The 17249-nt window shown below is 43.5% G+C and overlaps 1 protein-coding gene across 1 annotated transcript in view; it reads left to right on the forward strand.

Moving 5' to 3' along the window:
- LOC145414836 (ubiquitin carboxyl-terminal hydrolase 48-like) overlaps window positions 1-17249 on the forward strand; it is a 137350-nt gene that overhangs the window by 14433 nt on the left and 105668 nt on the right. The window contains exons 7-11 of the mRNA XM_080284255.1: window positions 1407-1706; window positions 4948-5090; window positions 6658-6777; window positions 9703-9899; window positions 12038-12277. Coding sequence (XP_080140381.1) covers window positions 1407-1706; window positions 4948-5090; window positions 6658-6777; window positions 9703-9899; window positions 12038-12277 — 1000 coding nt within the window. The remainder of the gene's footprint in view (window positions 1-1406; window positions 1707-4947; window positions 5091-6657; window positions 6778-9702; window positions 9900-12037; window positions 12278-17249) is intronic.

Consider the following 17249-nt stretch of genomic DNA (forward strand, 5'->3'; position numbering starts at 1 on the left):
ATCTCAGCAGGCACACCCCACCCACCATTCACCCCATCCACCTTCGCATTCCCTACTTTACCATTCATATCGGCAATCAAACACACTCTCTCATTCTTTTCAGACCTTTCCATGCACACTTCCACACATGTCCAGAAGTCTTCTCTCTCACACACACACACACACACACACACACACACACACACACACACACACACACCTTTGTAGTCCAACTTTCAATTTAACCCACACAATCCTTGATCCAACCGATACCTACTCTCTTATATTCTCCTCCCATCTGTTGCTCACCACAGTACACACTCCTTCTCTTGCCGTCTCATTCTCACCTACTCCCACAGATATACCCCACCCATACTCCCATTCTCTCACACTCTCACCTCCCCATTTTGTTTCAGTTAATCCACATACATCCACTTTCGCACCCTCAAGCACCTGGACAGTCTTTCTCTCTTTTACCTCATCATTTCCACCCCTTACATTCCAAGTCGCCATCTGTATTGTGTCCTTTGTTCAGTCCTTAGTCGTCACCTTTTGGTCAGTCCTGGTCCGAGGCTTCTTGTTCGTAAGAGTAGTTAGTTGTTTTCCAGGTTACTTGAGAGGAGCATGTGGAGTGATATGGAGGGACAGGTTGACGAATGAAGAAGTGAAGGAACGTTGTGGGGTGGATGTGGATGTGGTTGAGAAGATTAGGAGAAATACACTGAGGTGGTTTGGACTTGTGGAGAGAATGGAGAATGAAAGACTGACCAAGAGGGTGTATGTAGGTGAGGTGGAGGGAGGGAGAGGAAGGGGTAGACCGAGGATGAGGTGGAAGGATGGAGTTGAGAGGTATATGAGGGATGGGGGAGTGAGTTGGGGGGAGGGTAGTCAAATGGTGGGTGACAGAGCGACTTGGAGGCGTTTTGTCTGCGGCCACCCTTTGCGGGATTAGGGCGTCGGGCTATGGATAGATGGATAGATAGTTTTCCAGGGAGGGGCACTAACCCTCTGCCAACCCACTTGTCACTTAGGGAACACGTGTTGGTTGGTTATAAGGTTACCACCCAGTGTTGTAAATGCTTTCCTGATTTACAGGAAATCATTTGGCTTGCCACTCACTGTAGAGCTACTCTAAAAACAGTGTACTGTACCATTACACTAAGTGGGTGGATATCACTGTACTAATTTCTAATAGTAAAGGCAGCTGAGTAGCATGACTGAATCATAATTTGCATTCTTCTAATGTAAATATGTTGCTTTTTCTTGGAAAATAAAGTAGGTGAGCAGAAAAATTGATATTTGGTAGTTGTAATTATTTTCGATGGTCTTTGACATATGTCACTTCAGTGGTACTTCTGTAGACTCTTGTTTTCACTGTGATATGCATAACAAGTAGCATTATCTTTTCTCATTTTTTTTTTTTTCAGATGGCGTTGTCCTGAATGTGAGCGAGAGCAAGAGATACAGTTGGCTCCTGCAACCTCCTACACTCTGGCTGCCTATGTTAGCGCAGATGAGTGTCCTTTAGACCAGTGCCTCGTTGATCTACAGACTGAAACTCAAACTGGGGTGTCTCTGATATGTGGAGGAGGGTATGAGGGAGATGCCTGCAGATCGTGGCAGGGAGGAGGTGGGGGATGTGGAGCAAGAGTGAGGGCTGATCGCATCGTAACTCCCAAGATCCAGAGTCTTCCCAGAATCTTGGTTATTAGGAACAACAGCCTTGTGTTAGTTTTTGTTGAAAATGTGTTTTTTCTTCATTCAGTCTGTATTTTAGGTCTTACTATTTCCATATACGGCAAGAGTAACAACAAAGGAGAAAGGTACGGCATGGTGGGATGATGAGTTATTGTTGAAAGTGTGGTGTTTCTCCATTCAGTCTGTATTTAGGGTCTTATTATTTCCATATATGGCAAGAGTAACAACAAAGGAGGAAGATATGGCATGGTGGGATGATGAGGTTAGGAGAACAGTGAAGGACAAGAGGAAGAAGTGGCTTGAGTGGTTACAGGACAGGGGTTCAGTTGAAATAAGAACTGAATACAGTATAATGAGAGCAAGAAGCATGTAAAGAGACTAGTGAAGAGGAAGAAGGAGGTAAATGATAATCTATGAAGAAAAATAAATGCAAACTACCGGTACTCTGAAACTAGGTAGTTATTCTGGAAAGAGGTACGGAAGTGTAGAAGTGAAAGCAGAAAGAAATGTGATGGCGTGAAGGATGTAGGTGGTAGATTATTAACCCATGGGGATGAAGTAAGGACCAGATGGTAAGAATATTTTGGAAGCTTGATGAATGGGAATAGAGAGAGAACAGAGTGGCTGTAAACATGATTGGTTTTGGGGGTGTGCAGAGAAGGAATGCAGTGCCAGGAGACGTGACACACGCAGGTGAAGAGCGCTGTGAAGCTGCAGAAAGATGGGAAGGCAGCTGAGGTTGGTGAAGTGTAGACAGAGATTAAGTGTAGTGGAGAGAGTGGAATGAAGTGCTTGTTGGAGGTACGTAAGGAGGCATGGATGAGTGAAACTGCGCCAGCAGAGTGGAAAAAGGAAGTGATTGTACCCCTGTATAAAAAGGTGAGCCAAGTGAGTGCAAAGAATTATCATGGCATAAGTTTATGGAGTGTGGTAGGGAAGGTATATGGAAGAGTTATTATGGTATAGAGAAGGTAAAAGAGATATCAGAAGTCCTAGTGAGTGATGAACAGGGTGGCTTTAGGTGTGGCAGAGGATGTGTGGGTCAAATATTTACGGTGACAGATAGCGGAGAAGGCTTGTGAGAAGGACCATAAGGTGTTTATGGCATTCGTGGATCAGAAAAAGCATACGACAAAGTGGACAGAGAAGGATTATGGAAAGTTTTGCTGATGTATGGTGTAGATGGTAAGCTGCTAGGTGCCGTCAAGAGTGTTTATGATGGCAGTGAAACATGTGAAAGGGCTAATGGGCATCTAAGTGAATGGTTCACTACTGGTGTGGGTGTGCGAAAGGTTTGTGTGATGTCCCCATGGTTGTTCAGTATATGGATGGGGTGATGAGAGAAGTAAAAACACAAATAATGGAGTGGGGGATGGCGTTGGTAAGGAATGATGATGGATGATATATCAAAAATTTGTTGTATGCTGATGATTCAGTACTACTTGCAAATACCGGACAAGAACTTGGTAGACTAGGTCAGAGTTTTGCTGATATCTGTCGTGTCTTGAGAGTAAATGTAGAAAAGAGAAAAGTGATGGTTATTTAGAGGGAAGTTGACTCCCAGTGCGATGTTACAGTGAATGGTGAGAGACTGGAACTGATGAGATAGTTCAAATATCTGGGTACAGCGATAGAAAAGAGAGGAAAATGTGCAAATGAAGTGGAAAAGAGAGTGACACAAGTAAGGAAGGTAGCTGGTGCAATGAAGGCCTTGATAAGAAACAGGCTTGAGTGTTGCAGCAGCCCAAGGCTGACATGAAGGAGTGTTAGTGCCAACTTTAACATATGGATGTGAGACTATGGTGTGGCATAAAAATGAAAGGTTAAGAGTGAGAGCAGTGAAAATGGGACTGCTGAGGAATGTATGTGGAATACAAAGAGTGGATAGGATACAAAATAATGTGATTCGTGAAAGATGTGGAGTGATGAAATTTGTGGACACCAGAATCAAAGAGAGTGTACTGAGATGGTATGGTCATGTGGAGAGAATGGATAACAATAGAGTGGGGGAAAAGGTATATCTGAGCAAATTTGAAGGAGGGAGGAGGCGAGGTAGGCCAAGGAAAAGGTGAAGAGATATGGTGGATGAGTGTGTGAGGAAGAGAGGTTTGGAAGTTGGTGAGGCTAGGGAACTGCCAAGAGATCGAGCTGGCTGGATGAATGTTGTGAGGAGAAGTGCATGATCAGGGATTTGGCACCGCTTTTTAATGTGATAGCGTCCGTATTGACTCTATTGGATACGTTTATGTGAAACTGCAGAATGTGGTGAATGTTTTTGGCATATCCCATAGAGCCAGGATTGCGGGTGCCTGAGTGATGAGTGAATGGAGCGTAGCCCATTGGATTGGGCAAATTTGGGCTGTCTAGACATTGCTACTCCTCACTTTGCCCTAGGGTGGGAAAGGAGGTTCAGATGATGATGAATTATTTCCATGTGGAGTTATGTGGAGAGACAGACTGACAAATGAGGAAGTGAAGGAGCATTGTGGTGTTGATGTGGCTGTGATAGAGAGCGTTAGGAGAAATACATTGAGGTGGTTTGGCCATGTGGAGATGATTGAGAACGAGAGACTAATGAGGAGAGTATGTGAGTGGGGTGGAGGGGGGGAGAGGGAGGGGGGGCCAAGGATGAGGTAGAGGTATGGAGTGGAGAGGTTTATGAGAGAGTGGGATGTGAGCTGGGAGCAGGGCAGTTTGGTGTTGGACAGGGCAACATAGAGGCGATTTGTTTGTGGCTACCCCTTATGGGATTGAGGCATCTGGCAATAGATAGATAGACTATTTCCAGTGCACAGTAAAGAGTGGAGTGCCTGTTGGTTGTTTAGGATTAGAAACCTTGGCAGTGATACTGAATTTTCTAGGTTACAGATAGTTTATTGGAATGAGGGAAAGAGCTGTAGGAGTGGGATGTGGTATTGCTGAATGGATTAAAAGAAATATGCCAAATGGAGAAGGAAGTGTTAGGGCCAATCCATCTTGAGATGTTCAGCGGAGGAAGCACTGTTGGAGTTGATAAAAATACATATACATGGATAAACAGGTGTATAAAATTTAATGCCTAGCCTCAGACCCTTATGCCCAGATAGGGATAATGTTCAATGTGCTGTCACCTTGTAAAGTTTATAGTGACAGTCTCACAATCTAGAAGTCAGAAGCTTATTAGCTTTTTATCGCTTCCAGGTAAGCAACTCTACTTAACAGTAGATGTAATATCCATTATTTTATAACTCAAGCAGATTTCATCAATACTAATCTACTCCTTACTTACAGTGATCGTGACCTGAAACGTCGTCTACATGTAGTGTACCCAGAGACCCTAGACCTGACACCACACACTCAAGGCCATGCCCCTGCCACCTATACACTCGCTGCTGCGATCTTCCATCATGGTCATTGGGTCAAGCACTATTCAGGTGGGTGGAACATTTGAGTTTGTCATTGATCACATGGTGAAACATCTTCAGTCCAACAGCTTAATTAATGGCAGACAGTATGGTTTTTGCCACTGAGGATTCACTGTTGGCATACTCTGTCTCATTACTCATACAGTGCATCAATCAATTGACCGTCATGGAGATACCCATGTAGTAGTTCTTGATATTTCAAAAGCTTTGAACAGAGTATGGCTGTATTGCTATCCAAACTCCCTTACTACAGCCTATCATCTTTTTTTTTTTTTCCCTAATGATCAAATATCTAAGCAATAGAAAGATAGTTGATGTATATTAAAATTTCTGTCAGTTAATGCTATTATGCCACAAGGGTCAGTCCTGGCTCCAATCCTCTTCATCATTCATATTACTGATCTCTTTGTCTGTCACCTATAATCCCATTCATTTATATGCAGATGATTCAATGCTACACAAAGTGTGATACCTTTTGCTGTCAACTCAGCACGGCAGTCTCCAAAACTCAAGACTTATCTAAGATCACTGAATGGGTGCTAAATAATAGTTTCATTTAGTGCAGTGAAAACCAAATACAGTATATCGAGTTTACTAATAGACAGAGACAGTATTGCCTGATTCCTATATTACTGTACCTTCAATGCAGTCAGTACTCCTGTCTCAAGCAGTATTAAAATTCTTGGTGTTTTGCTTAACAGTACCCTTAGTTGACCTCTCATGTTAAATCACCTGCTAAAACTGCATAAAAGAAACTTAGATTATTGTGAAAAGTCCATAAATTCCTCACTGATGAGTAGTAAGCTATAATTTATGATTTATATGCATTTTTAGCTCAGTTATTGCTCTTTCTTGTTGAGTGGGTGTGGGGAGGTTGCACCAAAACAAATAAACAAAATTCAAAACAAAGCTATAAGAACAACTGATAACCCAGCAATTACCAATGAACCGTCTCCCCTACAAGTAAGAAGGAATGTTGTCTCCCTTGCATATTTTACAGATACTTTTATGGCAAGTGCTCAGATAAAGCTGCATCCATTGTACCACCTCTCTGTGCCATAACCCCTGCCACACTGGCATCTTTTAGCTCTCATGGCTTAAGCGTCACACTACCATACTGCAGAACTTCTGTTTTCCAAAATTTCTTTATTCCCTGAATTGCTTCTTGTTGGAATTTGCTTCCCCAGATTAGTTCCCCCAACACTTCCACCTGCAGCAGTTTAAGTTGAGTGGTTACAGATTTTTCTATGAATGGAGGACACATGTAGTCTGTTATATGGATTTTTTTTTTTTTTTTTGTAGGTAGAGGCTCTGTCCATTCACTCATCATTGTAGTACTGCTCTCAGGTGACTGCCTCATCCTCTCTTCCTTCCTTCTTTCCATCCTTCCTCTTCTGTCTTTCTTTCCTTCGCTCTTTCCTCTTCCTTCTGTCTACGGGTGACCCTGCACTGAAATGATAAGCCAAATGGTTTCCTGTACAGCAGGAAACCATTTCTTTGCTTACTGCATGTTAATTTTGAAGGCTAGTGTTGATAAACTTGGTACAGTTAAGACAAACCTATTCTTTACCCACAGCTCATGTTAAGACTGGGAATGGCAAGTGGTACAGCTTCAATGATGAACAGGTGGCAGAGCTTAGTGGCCGAACCACAGCAGGCAACCCACAGGAGACTCACCCTAACTACTTTAGTCTTGGTAAGATGCTAAAAAACTTTTTGTTCTGAACAGCAGGTCATTAGTATGATTTAAACATTCATCCCTACCCATGCACTGTTACCCCTGCTAGACACAAACAGTTGTTGTTGATCAGCTTCAATCTATCTGGCTGAGCAGACTGATCAACCACAGGCAAGCAACCATCTATGCAGGGTTGTCTCTTATAGTGAACCAGTGTTCCCTTGTGGTTGACAGTGCCTTGTCATAGCCAGGCGGGGGGGAAAAATGTGGAAATTTGGCTCCTGCGTAGATGCTGCATTTGTGTCTTAACCCCTTAAACGCGGCCGTGTACAGTCGCTCTCCCCCGAGTGGCGGGGTTGTATCGTGGTCTGAGTACCTGTAGGAAAATATTCGCCAAAAATCAGAGATTAATCCTAGAACATTATACTTGGTATGGCAGATAGTACTTACATTCAGCTTTCTCCAGAGACAGGTGTTGAGCCTTCGTGGACTATCCAAGGACTTGTGGAGACTTGCAAAGTTGGGTAACCAAATCTTCACTTTCACACCTCCAGCAACCCGGTTTCCCCTCTACCACAGCCTCATTCTGTCACAGTAAACTTTATACTACAATGTAAAGGTAGTTAGGAATCCGTATTTGTACAATAAGCACTGAGAATAAGGCTAAAATCAACGGAGTGTACAGCCGACATGCAGTGCGGCGGCGGTCTTCCCGTCACTCAACAAACATTTCCATTTTCACAGCTAAAATCATGTATACTACATTATTTTCAATCATATTACTTCCCAAAAGATCACCACGGCGAGCTTTTTATTCTGCCTTACGCCCGTCACTTTATTCTCGTTCCTGTCGGCTGCTTGCACTGACTCGGAAGAGCTAGAACTCGCCATAATGTCACTTTGAAAGCCTGCGGTAAACTGACGCTAAACAGGGGCAAACCGTGAGAAAAAAAGCTAGTGTTACAACTGGGGAAACAAGCGTTTCCTATTAGCATAAACTGCTTGTGAGAGGAGAGTGTAGATTTACAGTTCTGAGCACTCAGAGCGCTGCCATGTATCACAGCCAGGCTGGCAGGTGCCGTGGTGGGGGGAGGACGGGGGAAAAACGCGATACTTGGCAACAACGGAGGTCAGTGGTACAAAGGTCGTGTGCTAAAAGTAGCTAAAGGGTGGTGGTACTAATAGACAATACTGTGGTCCTTTCACCGCAAGAAGTCCGTTCAGGGTGGGGCCCACCTGGTGAATCACCTCTAGCGATGCTGCCAAATCAACCGTAGTACATGCCTCTCTCTCTCTTATTTCCCATCTGTGTGCTATTTGAAATTGTTTTCTATATTCTGTATATAGTAAAGGAAGCTATATAGTACATTGAGTATCACTTTTTAGAATTATAACAACGATTTGAATGAATTCTATGACACGTGGCAGTGCTTTTTTCCCATGTTGCCACGCCGTAGAGTTGCCAATTTGACCACCAATTATCGGATTATCACCTACCCCCATCCCACCTGTCTCTCTCTCTCTCTCTCTCTCGTCAGTATAACAGAAAGTTCTGATGACGAAGAAAATTATGATTAAAGATCAGAGAGAGGATTAGGCCTACAGGGGAAACCTCTTAAAAATAAAACGCGCCTAGACTTTTACCTCATAAGTGGTGTGGAAAAAAAATTGGAAATAAATAATACATATACAATATATATATATATATATATATATAGAGAGAGAGAGAGAGAGAGAGCGAGCGAACGAGAAACAGGTGTGATAGGGGTAGGTTGGGAGACAGAGTGATAATCCGATAATTGGTGGTCAAATTGGCAACGTCGCACTCGGGGGAATTCCAAATTCTGCCACACCCTGAACGGATTTCTTGCTGTGAAAGGACCATAGCTGGAGCCTGCCTGCCCGCGGTTATTCAAAATTTACTAGAATCGCAAACGCGACGCTCCGCCGTTATGTCCTTTTTGCCGAGCGTCGCAAACGCGACGATCCGCGTTTAAAGGGTTAATAGGGGTACCATAGCAGTGTCCACTTTGCCATGTGATCTGGTCATATGGTTACCACCCAGTGTTGCAAATGATGTGTCCTGGGTTACAGGAAACCATCAGACTTGTCACCCAGTGTGGAGCCATCTGAAGTGGTATGATAATAGCAAAAAGTGACAGTAAGAAAAGGGAGAAGTGGGAAGAGAGGAGTACAGATACAGAAACAAAATGAAAAACGTAAAGGAAAAAGTGATTAGCACTATATCAAATGAGTGGGTGATGGTTGCCACCACCTCCCATTACACATTTAGTAGCAGTAACTTATTAGGGCCTCATTCACTTCAAACAAAGCTGTTTAGCTACTCACTCATGCAGAAATGTGTAAGTCACAAACAGCACTATTCTTATATGCCTTTTTTTTTTTTTTTTTTTTTTTTTTTAGCTTGAATTATTTCTATAAATTTCTATAGGGATGAAATAAACAGTACTGTATGTGACCAAGAATGACTTGAAGATAAGAAAATTCTTATGGAAGAATGTGAAAGGAATTCCATCCCTCTTGCAGCCAGTGCTGTTTCAGAGACAAAGCATAAAGCTCTCCTGGTAGTTTGATGATGAAGTCTGAGCACGTTTTAGACTTAGGATTAAGATTAGTATAATGTAAAGGTTTAAGCACTTAAGAGATGATGGTGATGACAGAGGAAGTGAAAGGAGAAGAGAGAGATGATGATGACAGAGGAAGTGCAATGAAAAGGGAGTAGTTAAAGTGTTCAGAATGGGGCATAGTATTTTAGTGTTTACAACATTAAAAATATACAGATATTTGCAGATGAATCAAATTAACTTTATTCTGTATGAAATTACCGTTTTGGAATAACCGGACATGTCAGAGTTTAAATATCTTGATTCCTCCAACTGTCACTAATCATTAAAGTAACTTTCCCCATTTTGAAACTCACAGCAAATGTAGCACAAAAGTACAAACACCGACCTGGGCTACGAGTATCAAGAGGGGCGTTCATATGGGTGTATGTCCGGAAAGAGGCTGGTACCCCCGTTGCTGGTACACCTTCCAGTACAACTCCTGCTCCGACCAGTATTGTTGCACCACCTGATGCTGTGGTGGAGTATGTGCTACATAAGCAAGAAGAAAGTCAGGTAAGGAAATGCTTCTTGGTGTGTGCAACTGGCATTTGAAGTACTGTACTAGGGTGACAGCACGTAACATATGTCATGTACCGAAAGGTGGAGTAATTCTACTCACTTTTGGTTATTTTTTTTTGTACTAAGGTTTGTAGTGCAACATGTAAGGAAATTGAAAAGCTTTACTGTATGGGTAATGAAACATAACGATCCAACTTCTTATGTGAAAATGAATTTTAACATAGAAAAGCACAGAAAAGACATACTGGAAAAATAAAATTAATGTTTATCAATGCCTGATGTGGTGCAGCTGGACTCGGTAGGCTTTCCTTCAGTGAAACATTCAAAGTTTTCATTCGAATCACTCTGACCTTCAATGCCCTCTTGCTCTCTTGTCCTCTGGTTGTGTGCCTTCAGGAGACCTGCCTCTCCTCTCCCCCTGGTTCAATCCAAATCGAACCAGTCAGAAGAAGTTTGGTTATATACGTCAGTTCATCCACCTTCAATCCATGACTGCTGAAAGCATTCAGCCATCTAAACAACATAAGTATTGGGTACTTTCCACTGGCAGTGATGGAGAACACGATGGATGTTAAACTCTTTGTTGTACTCATGATACGCTCCGTATATGTAATACCAGGCTGGAATATCTGGAGCATTCCCTTAGGATCATCTGTGATGTTAGATTCGTTGTAGTTAATGATGTTTGCGAGAGGTGCTCTCCTAAGGCTGTCTTCAAGCTTTTAAAGTAGGCCACCACTACCTCTTCAGAGAGAGCAGCCTTCTTCCTCGAAATATTTTGGCATATTCTAGAGCTTCAGGAAGCCATGTACCCAGTGTGTACCTGGGAGATTTTCCTTGAAATCCGTGATGTAGTGTCTACAACTATCCAGATCGTACTTAATGAAGTTGCAGCATATAAATTGCCCCAAAGTGCCAAGACAGATTGCCTTAAGGAGCTGAGTCAAATTCCCCTTTAGTCTGAAATCATAATATTTTGTTTAAAGAAGCTAACTTACATTGGTGGGTGAATAAACAAATGACATTTAGCTTGTTATTATATATATATTACAGTGTAGGAAAATACAATTAATCTTGTTTTTATTGTTGTAAATCACAGCTCAGAAAAATCTGAAAATAACAGAAATGAAAAATTGTTCACAGTTCACTTACCTTCAGCAAGCTATCCCTAAATTTCATTTACAATATAGATTAGTGATTTTAGAATATAGTTTAGAGTGTGATGTGCTTGAAGGGGTACAACAAGGAAGAAAGGTTGCTGGTTCTTTGAAAGCAGTGATAAGAAATAGAGAAGTGAGCATGGAAGTGAAAAAGTGACTGGATGACAGTATTGTGATACCAATTCTAATGTATGGAAGTGAAGCTTAGATCTTGTTGGAGGGACAGAAGTCAAGAGTGAGAGCAGTGGAAATGAGTTAATTGAGAGGAGCATGTGGAGTCACATGTAGAGACAGACTGACAATTGAGGAAGTGAAGGAGTGTTGTGGTGTGGATGTGAATGTGATAGGAAGTGTTAGGAGAAACACATTGAGGTGGTTTGGCCATGTGGAGAGGATGGAGACTGAGAGACTGATGAGGAGAGTGTGTGTGTGAGTGAGGTGAAGGAGGAAAGAGGGAGGGGGAGGCTGAGGATGATTTGGAGGGATAGAGTGGAGAGGTATACGAGAGAGGTGGGATGTGAACTGGGAGCAGAACAGTGAAATGGCGGGGGACAGGACTACATGGAGGCGATTTGTTTGTTGCCACCCCTTATGGGATTAAGGTATCTGGCAATAGATAGACAGAATATAGTGCCATATGAAAAAGTCAAATATACCCATGTTTACACTGTCTGGACCACCTGATTCTTGTTACCCCTTACTGAGTCTAATTACCCCAGGTGAGTCTAATTGTCCCATCTTATGGTTGCTACCAATGTATTGATTTAAACTGTTCTCTTGTTTGTTATTAGGTAGATTGTAGTTTTTAATTTACAGTATTTCATTTTGTTTTTACTTTAATTTTGTCACTGTAGTTACCCTCCTTTAATGTATGTATCGCACTGGTAGTGCATCGCCTTTTTAGAATCATTACCACCCCTCATTATGCTTATGCCATGAGCATTTTTCTACTTTATCTCTCCCCACCAACAGAATGTGAACCATCAACTACGTGCAGAGATGCGGATGGAAAAATCAGAACTTTTAACATCACTTCAAGTTGCAGATATGTCAGAGGAAGTCACTCTGATTTCAGAGCCATTGTTGTCTGCTTGGTATTCTCAAGATGGCCCTTACCTTGCTCAGCCGGACGTTCTTGCCCGCCCACTCTGTGAACACAATCTCTTCAGTCCTCACAAGTGTCACCTACTTAAATGTGTCCGTGCTGAGGGGGTAAGTTTAATCCCTCTTCTGTCTCGCCTGCTCATTCACTCACTTAGATCAGTTACACACCTACCTCAGTCAATCACACACCATAAAATTGTTTGTAGTTTGTTGAGAAATATAACCAGGGTTTCTGGCAGGGTTAAGTGTCCCCCAGGTTCCCCTATACTATCTATCTATCTATAGCCCGACGCCCTAATCCCGCAAAGGGTGGCCGCAGACAAAACGCCTCCAAGTCACTCTGTCACCCACCATTTGACTCCCCTCCCCCCAACCCCCCCCCCTCCCTCATATACCTCTCAACTCCATCCCTCCACCTCATCCTCGGTCTACCCCTCCCTCTCCCTCCCTCCACCTCACCTACATACACCCTCTTAGTCAGTCTTTCATTCTCCATCCTCTCCACATGTCCAAACCACCTCAGTGTATTTCTCCTAATCTTTTCAACCACATCCACATCTACCCCACAACGTTCCTTCACTTCTTCATTCGTCAACCTGTCCCTCCATGTCACTCCACATGCTCCTCTCAAGTAACTCATTTCCACTGCTCTCACTCTTGACTTGTTCCCCTCTTGCAAGGTCCACGCCTCGCTTCCATACGTCAGGGTAGGGATCACAGTACCATCATGCAGTGACTTCTTAACTTCCATACTCACCTCCCTATTTCTCATCACTGCTTTCAGTGTGCCAACAACCTTCCTTCCCTGCTGTACCCTTTCACGTACTTCATCCCCCAAAGTTCCATCCTTACTCATCACACTACCAAAGTACTTGAATGCACGCACATTCTCCATATCCTCACCATCCAACCTCACTGCACACTCTGTGACTTCATTCCTCTCAAACACCATAACTTTACTTTTGTTTACATTAACTTTCAGCTTCCTCCTCCTACACACTGTCCCAAATTCATTCACCAAACCTTGCAACTCCCATTCATCTTCACTCAACAATACTGTATCATCAGCAAACAGCAACACCGGAAGCTTCCAAATCTCACCCTCATTCATTAGGGCCACCCCCACATCCACTGGCCTACCTTGTACCTCCTTTACGACCCCATCCATATATATATTAAACAGCCATGGAGACATTACACACCCCTGTTTCAGTCCCACATTGAGATCAAAGAACTCACTCAGCTCACCATCCACTCGCACCGTAGTCCTAGCTCCCTCGTACATACTCTTCACAGCACTCAACAATTTCCCCTCCACTCCATATATTCTTAATACCTTCCACATACCTTTCCTATCTATTCTGTCATAAGCTTTCTCCAAGTCCATGAAGGCAGCGTACACTTTCCTTCCCTTCTCTAGATACTTCTCCACTAAACATCTTAGAACAAATATCTGATCTACACACCCTTTTCCCTTCCTAAATCCCCCTTGTTCTTCTCCAACTAGCTCCTCTGTCATATGCCTAACCCTATCAATGAGTATTCTACCATATATTATACCAGTCACACTAAGAAGGCAAATACCCCTATGGTTACCACATACTTCTCTCTCCCCTTTTCCTTTGTACAGAGGAACAATTATACCTGATTTCCAGTCCTCTGGAACCCTTCCCTCTTCCCAAGCCAATCTACACAACTTCCATATCCACTCCACAACAATCTCACCCCCATACCTAAGCATTTCACCACACACTCCATCAATTCCTGGGGCCTTTCCCAGCTTAATCTTCTTCATCGCTTCCACTACTTCCGACCTACTGATCTCTTCCTCCCTCCTCTCATCTCTTCTTCTCCCAGCCATTCCCGAACCACTTATACTCACACTTCTCTCACTCTCTACATTCAGCAAATCCTCAAAGTGCTCCTTCCGTCTCCTCAATTTCTCTCTCTTCTCCACCAACAATCTATTATTCCTATCTTTCACTCCCCTACTATTTCCCTTTTCACACTGCCTTACTTTCTTTACCTCCTTCCAAAACAATTTCTTACTCTCCCTCCATTTCACACTCAGATTCCTCCCAAACTCTTCATCCACTTTCTTCTTACTCTCCTTCACCAGTCTCTTAACCTCCCTTCTCCTGCTCACATATACCTCTCTCTTCTCTCTTTCATCTTCTCCCCTACCTCTACTCGCCAACCATTCACCATATGCCTTCTTCTTTTGTTCCACAGCTCATTTCACCTCATCATTCCACCATGCTGTCCCTTGCACACCCTTGCATCTCCTCCTCACTCCACAAACTGCCTCACACGCTGCGCTTATCTCTTCCGTGAATATCTTACATACGTCTTCCACCCCTTCCATCTGCTCTAGCTCATACCTTCCCAATCTTTCTTCCACTATGCTCTTATACTCTGTCCTCTTCTCACTATCTTGCAATTTCTCCACTCTTCTCACAGGAGCTGCTTCCTCCTGTCTTCCCCTTCGCCTCCTCAACCACTTTCTTTGCAGCTCTACCTTGGCCATCACTAATCGATGGTCCGAGACTCCATTCCCCCACCCTCTCCACGCCCTTGCATCCAACACTTGTCTTCTCATTCGCTCATCCACACACACGTAGTCTATCATTGCCTTTCGTTCAACAAGTTCACCATCCATCCTCCTCATTACTCTCCATGTATACCGGTGGATCATCTTATGACGAAAGTAGGTGTTGGCTATTGCCAACCCCTTACCAGCACAGATGTCCACCAAAGCACTACCATTCCCATCTACTTCCGCTGGCACACCCCACTGACCAACCACTCCATCCACTCGTACATTCCCGACTTTGCCATTCATGTCTCCAATCAACAGCACTCTCTCGCTCCTCTCAAACTTGTCCATACATGCTTCTACTCTCGCCCAAAACTCATCTTTCACTCTTGCCACTCGATCCTCTGTTGGAGCATACACACATAAAATCGCCCATGCTTGTATACCTACTTTCATCCTCACCCATACAATCCTTGCACCCACTGTTCCATACTCTCTTATATTCTCCTTCCACTTCTTGCTTATCATCAGACATACTCCCTCTCTTGCCCTCTCATTCTCACTGACTCCCGCACATATACCTACACCGTATTCCCATTCTCTCATCCTTTCACCTTCCCATTTAGTTTCAGTCAGTCCACATATATCCACTTTTGCATCCTCAAGCACCTGGACAATCTCTCTCTCTTTCACTTCATCATTCACTCCCCTCACATTCCACATTCCTACTCTCAGAATGTCCTTTGTCCGTTCCTTAGTCGTCAACGTATGGTCCGTCCGGGTCCGAGGCGCTTTATTTGCTTTTTTAGTTAGTTCTTTTTACGGGGTGGGGCACTAACCCACCACCAACCCTTTTAGTCGCCTCGTACGACAAGCAGGGATACTGGGGGAGTATTCTTGAAACCCCCCTACCCCCAGGGTAGGTTCCCCTATACAAAATCACTTAATCATGGCAGTCGTTTCAGAGAGCCTTGGAGGGCCCAATACCTGCCCAGGGCACCAACCAAATGGGCAGTTTCGCATGGCCATGTGGAATGTGAGAGGTGTGAATTAAGAGAGCAAGAGGGTGGAAGTGGTGAATGTGTTCAAGAGTGCGAGATATGCCATGATGGCATTGTGTGAAGCGAAGATGAGAAGGTGTGAAGTGTGAAATGTGTAAGATCGGGCATGAATGAGCGAGGAAGATGCAAGGGAGGAGTTGCTTTGTTAATGAATGAGGTGTGGCAGAGTGGAATGAGAGACTACAAATGTGTCAGCTCGAGGTGTATGTATATCAAGTTCAAGCTTGAGAAGGTGAAAGCGATGGTGCTTGTAGCGTATGCATAGTGTGAGGATAGGAGTGAGAGAGAGAAAGACAGGTTTTGGGATGAGCTGGGTGAAGTAGTGGGAGAAATGCCCAGGAGCTATAAAGTGATCGTAATGGGGGATATGAGTAGAAGAGTAGGCACTGGTCCTGAGGATGACATAATAGGTTGTTATGGAGTACCAGGAGAAAATGATAATGGGAAGTGACTAAAGGATATGTGTCAGGAGAGGAGGTTATGCATTTGTAACTCCTATTTCAAACACAAAGATCACATAAATATACATGGTATAGAGGGAACGAGGATCGTGTTGAAAGAAGTCTGATTGATTACATGCTAATAGAGAGGTCGATGATGGGAATGGTTGCTGATACGAGGGCTGTGAGAGGACGATGTGGAGGTCTGTCAGATCATGTGATTGTGGTATGCAAGATCAAGCTGAGAGAAGCGAGGTGGATCAGGAGAGAGAGGAGCAGTTAGAGAGAAAGACTAAAAGTTGAGAAGCTGAGGATCAAAGAAATGGCAGATGATTACAGAACCAAACTAGAGGAGTTAGAATCAGTGAATTGGAATGAAATGGATTTGGACAGCCTGTGGAATGCATATAGGGATTGCTTAGTTAGGAGTGCTAAAGTGGTGTGTGGTGTGGCTAAAGCAACAACGAAGAAGAAAGGTACGGCATGGTGAGACGAGGAGGTTAAAAGAGGAGTGGAGGAAAAGAGGAAGAAGTGGTTAGAGTGGTTACAGGACAGGGGTTCAGTTGAAATAAGAACTGAATATATTGAGTGCAAGACCTTCTGCTCCCCAAACCTCGCCCCCACTACATCATGTAGAGTGGTCAAAACCCTAGGTTCTGATCACCTCCCAATCACCATCACTACCAAAACCAGAATCACCCCAGCTGGCCACAAACACACATACACTAATTATAACAGAGCCAACTGGGAGGCCTTTGTAACTGAAACAGAACAACATTTCGAAACACTAAACAGTACACCCATCACAAACATCAACACCGCTGTTAACACTTTCAATACAATCATACAAAACGCAGACAAAAGACACATCCCTAGAGGCAACGAAAAGAAACACAACCCCAACTTCACACCAGAAATTCAAGGCCTCATCAGACAATGGGACACACTGCGACACTCCCCAACACCCCATACACAAGACACCATGCAACAAATACAAGAACTCAACACTCAGACAAACAATGAAATATCAGAACAGCAAACAC

The sequence above is a fragment of the Coenobita brevimanus genome, chromosome 101 (genome assembly GCF_032717465.1).
Source record: "Coenobita brevimanus isolate Jiangsu-jjx chromosome 101, ASM3271746v2, whole genome shotgun sequence".
Taxonomy (NCBI): Eukaryota; Metazoa; Arthropoda; class Malacostraca; order Decapoda; family Coenobitidae; genus Coenobita; species Coenobita brevimanus.